Source organism: Dromaius novaehollandiae, chromosome 2, assembly GCF_036370855.1.
Source record: "Dromaius novaehollandiae isolate bDroNov1 chromosome 2, bDroNov1.hap1, whole genome shotgun sequence".
In the NCBI taxonomy this organism is placed as follows: domain Eukaryota; kingdom Metazoa; phylum Chordata; class Aves; order Casuariiformes; family Dromaiidae; genus Dromaius; species Dromaius novaehollandiae.
This window is the reverse complement of record NC_088099.1, coordinates 906183-922851: the sequence shown is the minus strand read 5'-3', so window position 1 is coordinate 922851 and position 16669 is coordinate 906183. Positions and strand designations below refer to the sequence as shown.

General features: G+C 60.6%; 1 protein-coding gene across 1 annotated transcript; it reads right to left on the bottom strand.

Moving 5' to 3' along the window:
• Positions 1–5588: 5588 nt before the first annotated feature.
• LOC112993720 (zinc finger protein 777-like) lies at positions 5589–16215 on the bottom strand. The gene is made up of 7 exons (XM_064505575.1): positions 16135–16215; positions 14799–15113; positions 13830–13956; positions 12249–12470; positions 10874–11125; positions 10268–10381; positions 5589–8955 (listed from the first exon to the last, which is right to left on the bottom strand). The coding sequence occupies exons 1-7, from the start codon at positions 16156–16158 to the stop codon at positions 7832–7834; spliced, it is 2178 nt and encodes a 725-aa protein (XP_064361645.1). The 5' UTR covers positions 16159–16215; the 3' UTR covers positions 5589–7831.
• Positions 16216–16669: the final 454 nt, after the last annotated feature.

Below are 16669 nucleotides of genomic sequence, written 5' to 3'. Positions count from 1 at the left end.
TGTGGTCTCCTGTTGAGCTTTGGGCTGTCTGCGAGAGGGGCAGGTTCTTGGGGCAGCTCCTGCGTGAGCCTCGCTGCCCCGTGCGCCTGCCGTGGCCGGGGTTTGCTTGCCGCACTCCAGCCCGGGGTGCTCGGGGGCCCCAGGAGCCTGGTGGGGCAGCACGGGGACCCCTTCCCTGCCCTCCGGCAAGCTGCGGGGCTGTGCCCAGAGCAGCTGGATCGTCCCCGTGGGGCCGAGTGTCCCTGCTCGCCACGTGCGAGCCCCCTGGTCCATGCAGGGGGTGTTGGGCAGCCGCTCGGTGTTCGGTGCACGCCGTGCCCGGGTGCACCGGTGACTTGGGGCTGTTCTCTCCGTATTTGCGGGGTGCCTCTCCCACAGGGGGTATTCGCACCTGCTGGCCCTGCCACTGCCCCTCTCCTCTCTGCTGCCTCGGGGCTGCTGGCTCTGCCCCGGCTCCCCCACCGCTGCCTCTGCAGCGCCCGCTGCCCTAACGCCAGGCTGGCACGGTCCCCTCCTCGCGGCTGTGGTCACCTCCGGGGGCTGGTGACCCCCCCCAGCAGCCGGTGCGCGGGTGGAGGCAGAGCAGGCTGCTCGACGTCCTCGGCCTTGAGGCATTTCCCGGAGGTCTCGCAGCTGTGCTGACCCTGGCCCGAGGGAGGAGCACACGTCACCCCGGCACCCCGACAGCACGGCAGGCTCCAACCACGTTCCCGGTGTCTTTATTCACAGCAGAAGCAGCTCAGAGTGTAGCAACACCCCGTGAGAGACAGCCCCCACCCCACGGTCCCTATGGAGGTGGCTGGGAACCCCCCCAACAGCATGGCACCATCCCTGGGTCAGTCGCTCCACCGCGGGGCATCAGTCCTGCCGTGGCTTCTCCCGGAGCGCAGTTAGACGCGCTTGCAGCTCACGTTCAGCGAGTCCGGACGGCAGCGTCGTTACTCCGCGCTCTCCACCTTCACCGACGGCCCAGAGCCCTGGTGCTCCGGCGGGGGAAAAACCTGGTCCTCGCCCGCGCCCTGGTGCGGGAGGAGGGGGCCGTGGGGCAGGGGCACTCCCCGCCACGGACGCGCTGGTCGAGGAGCTCGTGCTGCGCGAAGCTCGCGGGCCGGTCCCCACCGTGGCGCGGCTGCTCCCCGCTGTGAAGCGCCTGCTGTGGGACGGTCTTGCCGCCACGGCTTCCCCCGCGCTGGCACCTCGCTCGGGCAGGGCAGGCGGCTCTGGGGCCTGGCCCGCTCCTGCCGTGTCCAGGCTCTGCCCCAGCGCGGAGCTGCCCTGCGGGAACGCAGAGCCCAGTCGCAGCCCAGTCCGATGGGGAGCAGCGACTGAAGCTGTGGGATCTCACTGGCCAGAGCTGATGGTGTGTGAGCAACGCAGAGCCTTCCTTGTCCTCCTGCTTTCGAGCTTATCTGCAGCGTTCGGGGCCACCTGGGCCCGTCACCCACCTGCTGGGGTATCCCAAGCATCTCCTCCTTCTTCCACGTCGTGCTGGTCCTCCTTGACCTGCTCTTCCTCCCGTTTGATCTGTGCAGGGACTTCCAGGCTGCAGCTCAGAGGCTCTGTTAGAGGAGGTGAAAATCAAGCTAAGTGCCCTAGGAAAGCACTGACCATCAGAGAACGGGACTTTTCACCCCTGCACAAGAGGCACGCGTGCCTGACTCACCCGGAGTCTGATGGAGATCCCAGCCACAAAAAGGTCCGGCTGGATTCAGTCCAGCCAAAATCCTCTTGTTCTCCCTGCTCACCCCGTGCGTGCCAGGTCCAAACGAGCGCAGGCCAAAGACGGACCACAGCCCAGCTGTGTTTGCACAGCGAGCATCTGCACGGCTCCTGCCCCACGCTGTGCATCCCTGCTTATTTGCTGCTGTAAACCTCGTGCCTTGGAGACCTCATGCCCTAAACTACTCAGAATAACCCGAAATGAGCCTGCTGGAGGAGAGCACCTTAACCCCCCCGCTCTGCGTGCAGAGAGGGTACAGGGGAAACAGGAGCCAGCGCGCTGCAGCACTGCAGTGTTACAGCAGCAGAGCCGGCCCGGAGAGGGCTCAGCGCACAGGACAGAGGGTCACGCTCGCCCCTGCGACCTCGAGGCGGGTGGAGGGGATCGAGCCGCACTCGCTGCGTATATGCCGAGAGCACGTGCAGAGCCTGCCCCGAGCCCCACGGAGCGACACCTCACCCCGGCTCTTACCCAGCGAGATCAGGGACTCGCAGCCCCCTCGCAGCACGTCCCTGCACCGCTCCGTCCGCCGGTCCTCCGGGCCTCCCCGCGCCTCGTGCGGGAAGACCGCGTTGTCACCGAACGCTGCCAGGACCTGAAAGCAAATATTCAGCTCAGCACTGTTGGGTGTCACAGCCTGATGCGTGGCCGGTCTGGAGAACAAGGAGCACACGCACCACTCCAGCACTGCTCTGTGCTCTAGTTTAACCAGTATTTACATGCAATAGGGAGGGAAAGGGAAGGGAAGGGAAGGGAAAAGAGGCTGGATTTGCTAGCAGGAAAGCTGGTACAAGAATTATCCTTCTTCGCTCACCAGCAGCACAGTCCTGGGTGACTGCAGTCCCCTCCTTGTAGGGATTACACGCATTGCTGCGATGTCTGGGGACCCCGCTAGGCCAGGCCCAGCCGCGCAGGCCAGGAAAGAGGCAGCCAAACAAGGGTGCAGGACCTGAGGAAATTATCTTGGCAGTGTCAAGGCGGCCTGTGTGCACTTGCTGCAACCAGAGATTAGTTAGGAAAGCGGTGGCAACAAGAGTTCTGCAGCTCTAAAGTAGTTTTAATCCAGGACATCGCAAATGCATCACAGAGAAAGAGGCCCTGCCTTTAAGGGGAAAAAGACAGACATATCTCAGGCTAAAAGTACCTGCATATGTCTTACTGCTCCATTCAGCTGGGGGCTAATTAAATTGCTCCAACTCAAAGGCTTTTAAATAAAAGGCCACCCCACGGCTACCAGGCTCTGCAGAAAGGAGGAGGCAGGTACCTTTGCAATGTCTCTGTTAACACCGGGCGGCAGCCGCAGGATCCAGAAGTTCCTGTTCTTGAGCAGGTTCTCCATGTTCTCCAGGTGCCGCTGGAGCAGCCCGTACTCCTGGATGAGGGTGCCCAGCACGGCCCACTTGCTCTCCAGCTGGTTCCCCAGCTCCATCTCTGTCTTTTCATAGTCAAATATCTTTTTCTCGGCTGCCCTGTTCTCCCCTCCACGTCCAGCAGCCGCGCGGCGAAGGAATCCACCTTCCTCTCCACGGCGTGCATCGCTGCCGCGAGGCTCCGCACAGAAACCTCCGCGTTTTGGGGCGGCGTGTGCTCCGGCATGGCGGCGGGCTGGAGAGGTCCGGAGCCCCATCCCTGTGCCTGGAGGGAGGAGGGAGAGAGCCCTGTCCACGCCGCGCTGCTCGGGCGCGATCCCGTGGGCCGGCTGCCCCGGGCTCCCCGCGCCCCCGGCGGCCTGGTGTCCCCGCACGGGCCCGGGAGCTCGGCAGCCCGTTTCCCCCCAGGGGCTCCCGGCGCTTCTGCCGAAAGCACCCGGGCTGCGGCCCGGGGTCTGCCCCGGGGTCCGAGCCCTGTCCCCGGGGGCCCCGGGAGGGCGACGCGCGCCCCGAGGGGACACCAGGGCCTCGAGGCGGGGGGGAGGCGCGTCCCGAGCCGGCTCCCGGGCGGCGACGCCGCTCTGGGATGGAGCCTCCGGGGGCGGCAGATCCGCGGGGCCCAACCGGGGCCGGGCGCTGGGAGCCAGGACGGGGTGGGGTGGGGACCCCCGGGGGTGACCATGTCCCGGGGGTGACAACGGCGCCCGTGGGGTCACCGCGGACGGGGGGAGCTCACGTGGAGGAACCGGGGACGCCGGGGCCAGGGCCGTCCCTCACCTGCGGCGGCACCCCAGCGGCCATAGCTCCAGCGGCCATAGCACCGGCGGGAGCCGGCGCGGGGCCGCGCTGCACGCCGGGAATGCGCCGCGCTGCACGCCGGGAGCGCCTCCGTGACCCCGGCCGCCGCAGCCTGCCCGTAGCCAACATGGCCGCCGCCGCTTACACCTGAGGCTGGGCGCCGCCATCTTGACTGAGGGCGCCGCCGGCGGGTTCCGCCATGTTGGCTACGGGCACGCCTGCCCGGTCCGCCGTCGGGGAGCCGGGGCGAGGCGCGGCGGCCTCCCGGGTGTTTCGTGGCGTCGTCTGAGCGCGGCGCCGGGGCCCGCCGGCTCCCTGTGCCCCCATCGAGGCGCGGAGCCTCGCCGGCCCTGCGGGAGACCCAGGGAGGCCACCTTGGCCCCTGCGGCCGGTGCCATGTCTTGCCGTGCGCGGCGGCCATTCTCCTGCTTCTTGCACGTGGGGTTTGGTGACCGACGGTGACCGTCCGTAGCCCCTGCTGTGCCCCCGCCGCTTCACGCTCTCCCTGGAAGGCGGCTTCTCTGCCCCGCGGTCCCAGCTGCCTGCTCTGACCTGCCCAGCACTGCCCTGGCCTCAGGCTGTGAGCAACGAGCCGTGCTCTGCCCCAAGCTGCAGCTGCCGTTTGCTTCGCTCTGCGGCCTGCGAGTCCGGGCATCGCTCCCACAGTACCCGAGGGCGTCTGCTCGGAGCCACGTCAGCTGCCTTCTCTGTGGGAGAAACGGCTCCGGCCTTATCTACGTTCCTCGTGGTGCTGCAGTTGTCACGAACACCCCCCGACGCATGGGCAATTCCTCCGACTCGCGAGGGAAGAGGCGTCCCCTCGGCCTGAAGCGCTCGGTCCCCACCGATCAGCTCGGCAGAAGGGAGCAGCGGATCCTTGCAGCGCGCCTGCAGGAACGGGAACACCAGGAACAACATCACAGAACGTTCCTCACTTCCTAGTAACACCGGCAAAGGTGCCTCAAGGCAGCGGTCTGTTCCCTACGGACGTTTCCACACACGGCAGCCGGAGCTGGTGCTGCTACCAAGCGGCGCTCCGGCAGCTTCCTTCCTTTCATGCTTTGGGTCACTGCATCGCTCGGAGCAGAGACGCGAGGACCAGCCGGGAGCGCATCACGCGCTGGGCCACGGTTCTCGCTGCCCGCAGCACGGCAGAGCCAGCGCTGTCGAACGCCCTTCCCGTCCCGCCCCGGGATGACGACTGGGTTGGCACAGCAGTGGGGCTCGCGTCTCGGAGGTTTTCATGTTGGCTTGTGGACAAACACCGCTGTTGGTGGTTGCGGAGCGGCTGCCTGGCACACTGCCCGATCGGCACGGGTCCCGTGGGGCTTCCCCACGCGCCTGGTGCACCTGAGCAGCTCCCACCTCCTGCTCTGAACTCTCCCGCAATAAATCGGTGTATCCGATGTTGGTACTCACACGGTGAACGCCCCCAGGCCGCCGCAAACATCCTCTCCCTCATCTCCAAGGAGGGAGCACAGCTGGAGCGCAGGCACTGCGTCACCATAGCAATCTACGTAGAAAACATCAGCGGGACTGTCTTTGGAGAACAGAGCTCCAAATATTATCCTAGGCTCAAAACAGCGTGTCTCAGTGAAATGTTAACCTGTGAAACAAACCCCATGTTATCAAAGGCCCCCTCACGCATGCAATCAGAGCTACAGGCACACAGATGCTGCAAAAGGAAAACCAGGAAAATGTACAGACAAATACTTTATTAATCCCTTAGCCTGAGAGAAGGATCTGGGACCTCACACAAATGCCGGTCCCAGACATGACAACATACGAACGCCCTGGGCTGGGCAGTCAGCCCGAGGGAGAGGCCAGCTCCTCCACGCGACCCAGCGCCGGGCTCAGAGGCCCAGCTCTGCCCACAGGCAATACCGCCGTCCCAGCGCACGCATCCCACGCGAGTCACAGGCATCAATGGCTCTACCGGGCGGCGGTGACAGGCCTGGTCACCCCAGCCCACGCAGCGGCGCCCGTGCCGGTGGGGGAACCCAGGCCAGAGAGCGCGCGAGCTCCCCAGCCCCACCATCGCGGCACAGACCGTAAGGCATCAACCGCTGCTGCATCTCACCGGGCTCCGCAGCGCGGGCCGACTTGGCCGCCACCGTCACCCCTTCATGGCTATGATACAGTCTAGGCACACTCTGCATTGCAATCTCAAGGGACAGGAAATGGGAGCAAGGAAACGGCCCTCTGGAGCGCTGGGACATCCCACGCCTCCGAAAGGAGCTCCGAGGAGGAAACCCTCAGCGTCTCCACCTCCGACACCGCCTCGGAGGGGAGCGGCAGCGCTGCCCTCCAGGCTGGCGGGGAGGCGGCGGGTGCAGTCCACTGAGCACTAACGAGTTACAGCACGACACAGCAGGGACGACGTTATCTCAGTGCCCAACGCTCCAGCCCCGCCTGCAGTCCACTACACCCTGCAAATGGCCAGGAAAAGTGAAAGATACTCTGAGCAAACCGGCTCCCCGTGCCCCCTGGCCTGGGAGGGACAGAGAGCTGGTCACTTCAAACAATGACATCAAACACAATTTAATGGGAAAACAGAAAACTAAAATAAAGAGTCCTAAAAGCTCATCAGTTTGCCATGCACAGCGGTGCCACCAGGACAGGCTTGTTCTCTCGGTGCATGTGCTTCACGTTTCCTACTAGTGCACATACAAGCAGGGCTCTGGCTGTGAACGCGAGCAGCCCAAAGGGCTCTTGGGGATGCCTGAGCCACGTCCGCTAACCTGGCCTGGCTTCCACAATTACCGGGCTGCCTGCGGGCACTCCTCGCTCCAGGGGACATCTGAGGTAGCTGGCATAACTAGTCTTTCACAGGATCAGTTACTAATGGGTTCTGCACACGGCTGCGTTGGATGTGGAGACCACCTGCGACGTGGAGACCGGGGCTTCCCTTCGCGGCAGCGCGGAGCGGAGGGGATGATCCCAGCGGCGTCGGCGCGCGTCAGGACGTCCCAGCAGACACGGCGGAGGCGGAGGAGGGTCCTCGCACGGCCTAATGCAGCAGCGCAGGGGTGCTGGGGTAGCCTTATCTGTTAGGTATTCCCAAAGGGACTCTCCATCTATGCCTGTCACTAGCCCTGGGGATATCAGCCCTGTTACACATTTCCAGTTGTGGAAGGGTGGGCTCTTTGAAGGAAGTAAGGCTGCTGGGGCCTCGGAAACACTCGCAGCATCCTTGCAAACAGAAAATATCGCAAACAGAAAATATCACAGTTTGATTCATTCTATTTGTGTTCCATTGCGGCTGTTGTATAAAGTGTCAAGCTCACCTACGCGATACAGATATTCTCAAACTGATCTAGCATTTAGCAGTCAGATTCTGTCACCGGGCTAGGTTACAGACAAGCATGGCTAGGACAGCACGGAGCCTCAGAGGTGCAAGCCCAACAGCAGGAACTGTTGCTTCTGCCAAAGCGGCCCTGAGTTGACAACGCAGACTTTCTCCATCTGCCCCATAGTAAAGAAACTTTAGCAGTGAAATGAGCTCCTTGGGAATCCAGCCGGGCTTACTGTCAGGCTGATTCCCTTCTGTCCATCTTCTTCGCTGTGCAATTTTATTTCTAAATCCAAGGGATCAGCTCCAACATCATGTAATGGGTCCTGTAATCCTGTTTGCAAATTCCTCTAGCAAGGGCTGCAGAAGAGATATCTGATGATCTAGGAAGGTCAGTGTGGGTTAATTTCTTGCATCAGCCAGCAGACACAAGAGTCTGAGGAATGGTAAAGCATTTTGTATCACTAGAAGTGTCTGTAATTTGCTCTCTCTGATGGTATCCAAGCTTTGATTCATTCTATAATTCAGGAAAGCTCCCCAAATCCAGATTACAGATGGTTTATAACTCCAGTGCCCCGCCACGTCCAAATTCTGTCTCAACGCTCACACTGTTTCTCTCTAGGGACACAGCAGTTTGGATCTCTCCTGTTGTCATTTATCCGTCACCCCCAAAACCACTGCCCTATTTCCTAGTCTTACAACAGGCTGGGCTGCTCTCCCACCAAAGCGCTGGATTTGGCAGGGCCTATCCGAAAGCGAGAGATCTGCAGGACTGGCCAAAAGACCATCGGCTTTGGTTGCAGTGGGTGCAGGACTCGCATCTCTCTTTGATGCATGGTTTAGCGAGCAAGGAACGCCCCCGTCTTTGGGTACCCCTGCGGCTTCTCTTTGCTGGGGCTGCTTGGGTGCCGGCAGGACAGTCTTGGGTTGGGCTGTCTTGGGCTGTTGGACCAGGTCTTTCTGGACCATATCCAGGTCTTTCTGGCGACTGTGTATTTTCTGGTGGCGTGAAAGGTGCGTTCTTCGGGTGAAGGATTTCTTGCAGTCGCTGCAGTGATACGGTCTGTCACGGGCGTGGGTCTGCAGGTGTCTCCGAAGGGAAAAGGGGCACGAGAGACTCTTCCGGCAAATAGTGCACTTTAGCAGAGACTTCTCATAAGTCCTACGTCTCTGGTTTTGGGAGAAATGAGTGCCAGGCAGGCTCCTCGCATCCGGTTCGTTCTTTGCCTGGCCCAGCCAGGGCTCCCCAGTGCGTACCCTGGGATCCAGGCTGTGCGTGCCGCCGTAGAGAGCCCCGCAGAACTTCCTCCTCGGCCGGATCCTCAGCTCCGGGTGGACGTTCCCCCACACCTTGGCCCCGAAGGCCCTGCCTTCTGTGTGGATGCTCTGGTGCAGGTCCAGGTGGCTTTTGTCGGCGAAGCTGATCTCGCACACCGTGCATTCGTAGGGCCCCTCTTTGGCGTGGCTCCGCTGGTGGATGATGAGGTTGATTTTCAGGCGGAACCGCTTCCCGCACTCCGTGCAGGGGTGCGACCACTCCCGCACGTAGCCCCGCCGGCAGGTGCCCATCAGCAGGCTGCTGGCTGCACACCTGCTTGGCTTCTTCTTGCTCTTGGGCTTGGCCTCCTCCTTTTTGGGGCATTTCTGCATCTCTAGGTCAAGAGAGGGTGTGGAAACCTCCTGCAACGCCTCGGGCGCTTCCTCCTTCACCTCCACGTTTTCAGGAGGAGAAGTCCCATCACAAGCCATTTCATTTTCCAGGGAAAAGCCTTCCTCTGCAATGGAATGACAACACAGGTGTTAGCCATTCACGCTCTGAGGGCGATCCCAGGTTGTGGCTGAGTCCCAAAGCACTGGGCAGGCTTTTAGCAATAAGGGAGTTACCAAGAAATCTGAGAACAGTTTGGAAAGAGCACAGAGTCCTGCCCACGTGCAGTAAGTAACCCAGTGCGGGCTCAGGTGCAGCGAATCTGGAGCTCCCAGGAAGCACCAGGACTGTGGTCTGTCGCAGTGCAATTACGGCAGGGTTGCGCAAAGGGACCCGCCTCTAACACCATGGCACCAGTGACTGCCACAGGATGTAGCAGGAAAAAAAGATCACCCAAGAGCTAGTCTGCAGCACTTCCAGGCTCTTCAATTCTGTCACACTTGTGACTTATCATTAAATGCCAAATGTTAAAGGCAAAGCGACTCTAATGAGGGCTGTGTGACTCACACTTGCGGTGAGCTGTCCACAATCCCCCCTGCAGCCAGGCAATTTATTCTGCACAAGCCCTGCCCAGAACCAGCCCTGTTTATCTTCTGTGCACCATGCCCAGAAAGAAGCTCTGAAGTCCCTGAAGGAGGAACATGCTCTGCACATTAGCTTGGCAAAGCTTCAGCAGCAGAACAGAGGGTCTCTGCAGACTGCCGTCCCCCCTTCCTATGTCCCCTACCTCCTCTGCTCCCGCGACAGAGAAGAGGGCCTCGTCGTGGGAAGCGTTAGGCAACGCGAGCTGGAGGTCAGGCAGCCAGCCCTGCTGTAACGCAGTGAAGCTGGGAGGAAGGAAGCACGCCGCTGCCGTAAACTTCCCTCTCCCTCCTCCCTGCTCTGCTCCACTGCTGAGGCTCACCAGCCCCAGGCAGATCTGGGATCCAGCACTGCTCTGCTGCCCACTCTCCCCCTGCCCAGGCTGGCTTGAAGGCCACCCTCCCTTCACACTGCTGTGCTGTTTAGTGCAGTTCTCCCCCAGTTTCTGCAGGAGAATCCTGACTGCGCTGTTGTTCTTGCTGCAGACAGGGCTGAAACACCGCACCCAACGCCAGCCCTCTTCCTCACTGGGTGATAAAGGAGAGGTCTGAAAACAGCCCGGGTTGCCGTGGCCATGCACCACTGCCCTGCTCAGAAATCCCTGTGTGTCTCCAGCTCCCCGTTCCTGCAGGCACCAAAAGAACTAACTGCAACCCATGAACCCCCTGGCCAGAGCCGCAGCGCTTTCCTCCGCATCCCCATTTCAAGCACACCGGAGAGCTGGGAGACGCTACAAAACCAGAAGAGCTGCTCCCTGCCTGCAGGACACCCTGCCGCCCATGCACAGGGCTACTCACGGGCACTGAACTCAACTGGGTCCTCTTCTACCTCTGTCTCTGGCTGATCCGCCCTGCTCAACTCCTCTTCTTGTGCACTCAGGGACATGACATTCATCACCAAGATGGGGAGTTCTGTTTGCAGAGAAGAGAACAGCAATTTTAAACACCCGGAGAAAGCTTGGAGAACTTCTCATATCTGCCTGCTCTGGTATGATCCTGGCTGGAGATATACTGGAATATGAAAAAGAGCCAGAGAAAGCTGCAGCTCATGAAGCAATTACATGCTCTGAAGGAAAACATGTACGGTGTTAGCAGGAACTGGAGTGAGCCACACGTAAGGTCCAAAAGCAGAGAGAGGCCTGAAAGGAAAGTCACCAAGGTGCCACATGCTGTCACTTCTTCAGAGCAACCTCACCCCTCCTATTGTGTTCAGGCCCTTGAACCCCTTTTGCTTTCCCCAGTAACACCTTGACGCTGCCTGCCCCCCACCCCAGGACTGCCTTGCTCTGGTAATGCTCCTCTAAGCACAGAGGCTTGCCATGCCCTCCCCCAGGAGATGTCCCGAGAAAGCTGGGACAGGAACAGCCCAGGGAAGCACAGCCTCATGGCACCCGTGTCACTCACCCGTGTCAGCTTCTGTAGGGACTTCGTCTTCCAATGCCTTTTCCTTCTGTTCCGTCTCTTCTGGTGGCTGCGGGGGCTGCTGACTGTCTTGGATACATGTCTGCGCAGGCTCCTGACTGTCTTGGATACACATCTCTGGAGGCTCCTGACTGTCTTGGATACACGTCTGCGGGGGCTCCTCACTGTCTTTGGTGCAGGGCTCTTCATCCCTCTCCATCTGGGACGGGATGTCAGGGTTGGACACAGCGTAGTCTGCTCATGGGACAGGAGAGCAGCGCACAGCATATTTTGTTAGGAACTGGCCAGACTTCTGTTCTGTTGAACTCTCAAACATTTTAAAGCGATCTTTCTTTCCCTCGCCCCAGAGCTAGCAGGTATCAGACACAGATATCTGTGCTGTAACAGTCAAACTAGCAGACATAGATATCTGTGCTGTAACAGTCAAAATGGTGGTGTTGATTTCTTGCCCTTACAGCAAGATTCACACGCAAGAACAGCTGTAGCTAAAGTACAGAGAAAATCTAAATAATGGAACGTGACTTGAAACCTCAAAGAAGATGAAGAGGCTTTGTCTTTGTGTAGTACCTTTTCCCTCTCTTCCCTGTAACACCTGACAAACATCCCCCCAAATGCACACTTGGCATGAGCCATTCCCTGGTAACCCTCCTTAAAGGACAGGGCTTGCCTTGCCCTCTGCCCTGCCCGCTAGTGCTCACCCAACCCTTCCTGAAACTTCTCAGCCCACCAGCTCCTCATTCCAGCATGAAAGAGCTTTCAAACACTGCTCTTCCTTGAGTGTCATCTTCTCTTGGCTCTGTCAGGGTCTCTTTGTGGTTTTCCAATGTCTCCTTTCCTTGCCCAGCCTTCCCCCTATGCCAATTCATTTTTCCAGCTCTTCCATGCCAAGGCACAAAGCTCTCCGGACTGCTTCTGCTCTCCACAGCCCTAACAGAGCTCCTTCAGCCTCCTCTTCCCCTCGCTGCAGGGGGCCCAGGCTCCACCATGTCTCCTCTCAGCACAAAAGCAAGCAGGAGGGTCTATGGAAGCACCAGGGCTGATGCATGCAATCAGGTAAAGGACTGCAGAATTGCACCGAAGCAGCTGTAAGGGATCACAAGAGGTCTGTCCCACTGCTCCAAATTCCCTTCCTAACCCGTTTTGTCTGTTTTTCTCCCTGGGATTCTTCTGCCCAAAAAGTAATGTTCCTCTCAGAGGTAAGATCCCTCTGCACTCCAAGGAGCTCTAGTCAACGCAGCCAACAGAGACTCTGAGTGGTTCATTTCTCCCCAGCACAACACTGCTGGGAGATGTCCGGAGAAAGCTGGGACAGGAACAGCCCAGGGAAGCACAGCCTCATGGCACCCAGGTCACTCACCCGTGTCAGCTTCCATGGGGACTTCATCTTCTCCCAGCGCCTCCTCCTCCCAGTCCGTCTCTTCTGGTGGCTGCGGGGGCTCCTGACCGTCTTGGACACACATCTGCGGAGGCTGCTGACTGTCTTGGGTACACGTCTGCGGGGGCTGCTGACTGTCTTTGGTGCAGAACACTTCATCCCTCTCCATCCGGGACAGGATGTCAGGCTTGGACACAGCGTAGTCTGCTCATGGGACAGGAGAGCAGCGCACAGCATATTTTGTTAGGAACTGGCCAGACTTCTATTCTGTTGAACTCTCAAACATTTTAAAGCGATCTTTCTTTCCCTCGCCCCAGAGCTAGCAGGTATCAGACACAGATATCTGTGCTGTAAGAGTCAAAATAGTGGTGTTGATTTCTTGCCCTTACAGCAGGATTCACACACCAGAATAGCTGTAGCTAAAGTACAGAGAAAATCTAAATAATGGAACATGACTTGAAACCTCAAAGGAGATGAAGAGGCTTTGTCTTTATTTAACACCCTCCCACCCCCATTTCAACTTCAGTAATGATTTAAAGAGCAATTCTTTTGCGCTATCGTTAGCAGATTAATTTAGGTCTGGAGTAGAGACAGAAATTCCTGCTCTGTAGAGATGTCTCTGTCTGATGGACCATCAGAGGAACAGGCTTTTTCTGTTTCTGCAGAATATGACTGTGAAAGGGGAAGCCTCACCTCCAGTACCTGTACAAACCAGCACATTATTAGTGGTGCCCATGAAACAGTTTTTGATGGGGAATATTTTATAGCCCAAATCATCCAAGAACATGTCAGATTTCCTTATGAGGATCAAACACGAACAAGCCAGTTCTTTATCAAGGCACATGGGAATATCCCTGCTAAAGAATCACAGAAGAGTTGAGATTGGAAGGCACCTCTGGAGGTTGTCTAGTCCAAGCCCCCTGCTCAAAGCAGCGGCAGCTAGTGCAGGCTGCCCAGGACTGTATCCAGTCAAGTTCTGAGTTTCTCCAAGGATGGAGACTCCACAGCCTCTCTGGGCAGCCTGTTCCAACGTTCAACCACCCTCACAGTGTAGAACTGTTTTCCTGTGTTCAGAAGGAATTTCCTGTGTTTCACTTTGTGCCTGTTGTCTCTTGTTCTGTCACTGGATACCAAAGAGTCTGACTCCATCTTCTTTACACCCTCCCACCAGATATTTATGAACATTGATAAGATCCCTGTTACTTTAAATCAGGGCCAAATAGACAGAAAACCAGAATAAGATCACGATGCTTCCCTACCCTGCAATCCACTTACGTAGCCATTAGGAACAGCATCTGTTATGGATGTTGTTTGTAACAGATACTTTTTATATCATCATTATTATTAATTTCTATGGATATCTCTTACAGAGATTGTTCACTGCTTATGAGCAGGAAAGAGGGAAAACAAGTGGGTCTGATGGCCCGGGAAAGGTTCTGCCAGTTAGCGACAACCAGTCCCACAAGCCAGACCAGCGGAAGGACTGCAGTGGGAAACTGCAGCCTACACTGGAGAGAGGCTCACACAGAGGAGGAAACCCGGGGGTTGGAGTCTGTGCCTTACCCAGGGAGATCAGGGTCTCATAGTTCCCCCTCATCACAGCCCTGTACAGATCCTTCTGCCAGCTGTCCAGTCTCTCCCACTCCTGCTCATTGAAGTACACCGAAATGTCATCAAAAGTGACCGGCACCTGGAATCACAAGTGTTACGCACTCGGGTTCTGCTCCAGTTACAAATAACTGGATACTGCACATGCACAGGGAGTGTTTGGCTTTGGTCGCAGGAGGCTCAGGACATGGCTTGCCTGAGCAGGGCCTGTAAATGACAAGTTTTGGAAGATTCACAGGTGCTTGGCCCCCTAAGCCCAGTGTTAAGATCGCTCTGGCATTTCCCAAACCACCTCCACAGCCGCTCAGCCCTGCGGGCACTCGGCCTTCCAGGCGTCAGCAATTCAAAGCCAGCAGCTGGCCGCTGCCCACTCGCAGAGCTCACAAATTACCGGGAGGCCCGGAGGCCTCCAAGCGGGATTTGCAACGAGGCCTGGACCCACCGGCACGGCGCTGGGCAGCCCCTGCGGAACATGGGGCAGAGATGTGTGCGTAGACCAAGGGGGAGTCACCACAAACGCGGCGGACTAAAAGCTTCTGGTTACTCTATCCCCTTTCCCTTCGGACATTTGCATTCAGGAAAACCAGGCTGGGACATCTAATTGCAGCAGAAAGTTTGTCCCCAGTGTCCTGAGAACAGAGAGGGGCCTCTGCTAATCTGACGCCTCTCTCTGGTCTGGCTACCTGCGTAGGAGCCCGCTCGTCCGCTCCCTCCTGCCACGGGGACCCCACATTCCCTGGCTGCTGGTCACCCCCACGCTGGGTCAGCCTCCGCGCAGCTCCCTCGAGGCAGGGAAGTGTCGGCGTTTGGCTCTGCGGTGCTCCCTGCCACACTTCCGTGCCCCGAGGCCCTGCCGAGCCGCAGCTCCTGCTCGAAGCTTTAGCCACGGCGCAGGATGCGGCCGGTGCCAGCCGGGCCTCTCACCTTGGGCACCTCGCCCCGGGTGCCCGGCGGCAGCCGCAAGAGCCAGAAGTTCCTGTTCTTGAGCAGGTTCTCCACGTTGTCCAGGCGCTGCTGGAGCAGCCCGTAGCCCTGGAGCAGGGTGCCCAGCGCGGCCACGTGGCTGCCCAGCTCCCCCACCAGGTTCTCGCAGGCCAGGAGCCGTCGCTCGGCCCTCTCCGTCCGGCTGCGCAGCTCCTGCAGCTGCTGGGTGTGGGCCTCCGCCTGCCCCGCGGCAGCCCGCGGCCCCATGGCCCGCGCTGCCACGTGCTCTCCGGCGCCCGAGTCCCACGCCGACACCTGGGAGGGCAGCGAGGGGTGGAGGAAAGAGGATGAAGGATCCTGCTCCTGGCCAAACAGCGCCGTGGGGCCCGGCACCCCCGCGGCCTCCGGGGCTCCGCACACCCCTGCGGGGCCTGGCACCTCCAAGGTGACCGTCCCCAAGCCCCACAGCTGCCCCTGGGCCCTGGCACCCCAGGAAGAGCCCCCACGCCCCCCAGGGCCCCCCCAGACCTTGGCCGCTCCAAGGGGTTCCCCTCATGAGGCTCGACCCCAAGCCCCACATGCACCCCAGGGAGGCACCTCCTGAGGGGACTGCCCCAGATCCCCCCCCCCAGACTGGCATCCCCCAAAGGGAACCCCCCCGCTATGTCCCCTAGCACTGACCCCCCAGGTGACCCCCCCCAGCCCCACAACCCCCCCAGCCCCACACTCCCCAGGACTGGCACCCCCCAAAGGGGAACCCCCGGCCCTACATCCCCCCCAGCCCCACACACTCCCCCTGGCCTGGTACTGCCCGAGGGGAACCCTCAGCCTGACCCCCTCCTAGGGCCAGCCCCCCCCCCCAGCCCCACGACCCCCGGTCCCAGCCCCCCAAGGAGACCCCCCAGCCCCACATCCCCCCAGTCCCAGCCCCCCAAGGAGATCCCTCCCAGCCCCATGTCCCCCCAGCACCAGCCCCCCAAGAGGGTCCCCCCAGCCCCACGACCCCCCAGTCCCAGCCCCCCAACGGGACCCCCTCCAGCCCCACATCCCCCCAGCACCAGCCCCCCAAGGAGACCCCCCCCAGCCCCACGACAGCCCCCCCCCAGGCCCCCCGGCCGCACCCGCCACCGCGGGCTGTGGCGCCGCAGGGCAACGAGGCGGCCGGGCCGGGCCGGGCCGGGGATGTCCGCGCTGGGGCCGAGCGCGGGGCCGAGGCCGGGGCCAGAGCCGAGGCCGGGGCCGGGCAGCACGGGAGCTGCAGGTCGGGCCCGAGGGGACCCTGCGGGCCGGGCCCGGTGGCCGCGCGCGGGGCGGCGGGGCGCGGGGCGGCCCTTACCTGAGCGGCGCCCCGGCGGGACATGGCCGCCGCCGCCGCCGGCTCCGCCGCCGCCCGCCGGGCCGCCAGAGGGCGGTGCGCCAGGGGGCGGGGCCGGGCCGGGGAGGGGGCGGGGCCAGGGGGAGCGCGGCACTGCGGCGCACCCTGGCGGCCTCGGCGGGCGCCGCCCGCGACGCGCAGCGCGGAGCTGCCGCCCCCGGCGCCGCCGCCCCCGGCGCCCTGCCCGTCCATCCCTGCGCCCTCCCCGTCCATCCCCTGCGCTCTGTCCATCCCCTGCGCTCTGTCCATCCCCTCTGCTCTGTCCATCCCCTGTGCCCTTCATCCCTGCGCCCTCTCCATCCTCCCTGTGCCCTCCCCATCCATCTCCTGCGCTCTCTCCATCGCCTGTGCCCTCCCCATCCATCCCCTGTGCCCTCCTCGTCCCTGCGCTCTCTCCATCCCTCTGCTCTCTCCATCCCCCCTTTGCTCTCTCCATCCTCCCTTCACTCTCTCCATCCTCCCTGCTCTCGCCATCCCCCCTTCACTCTCTTCATCC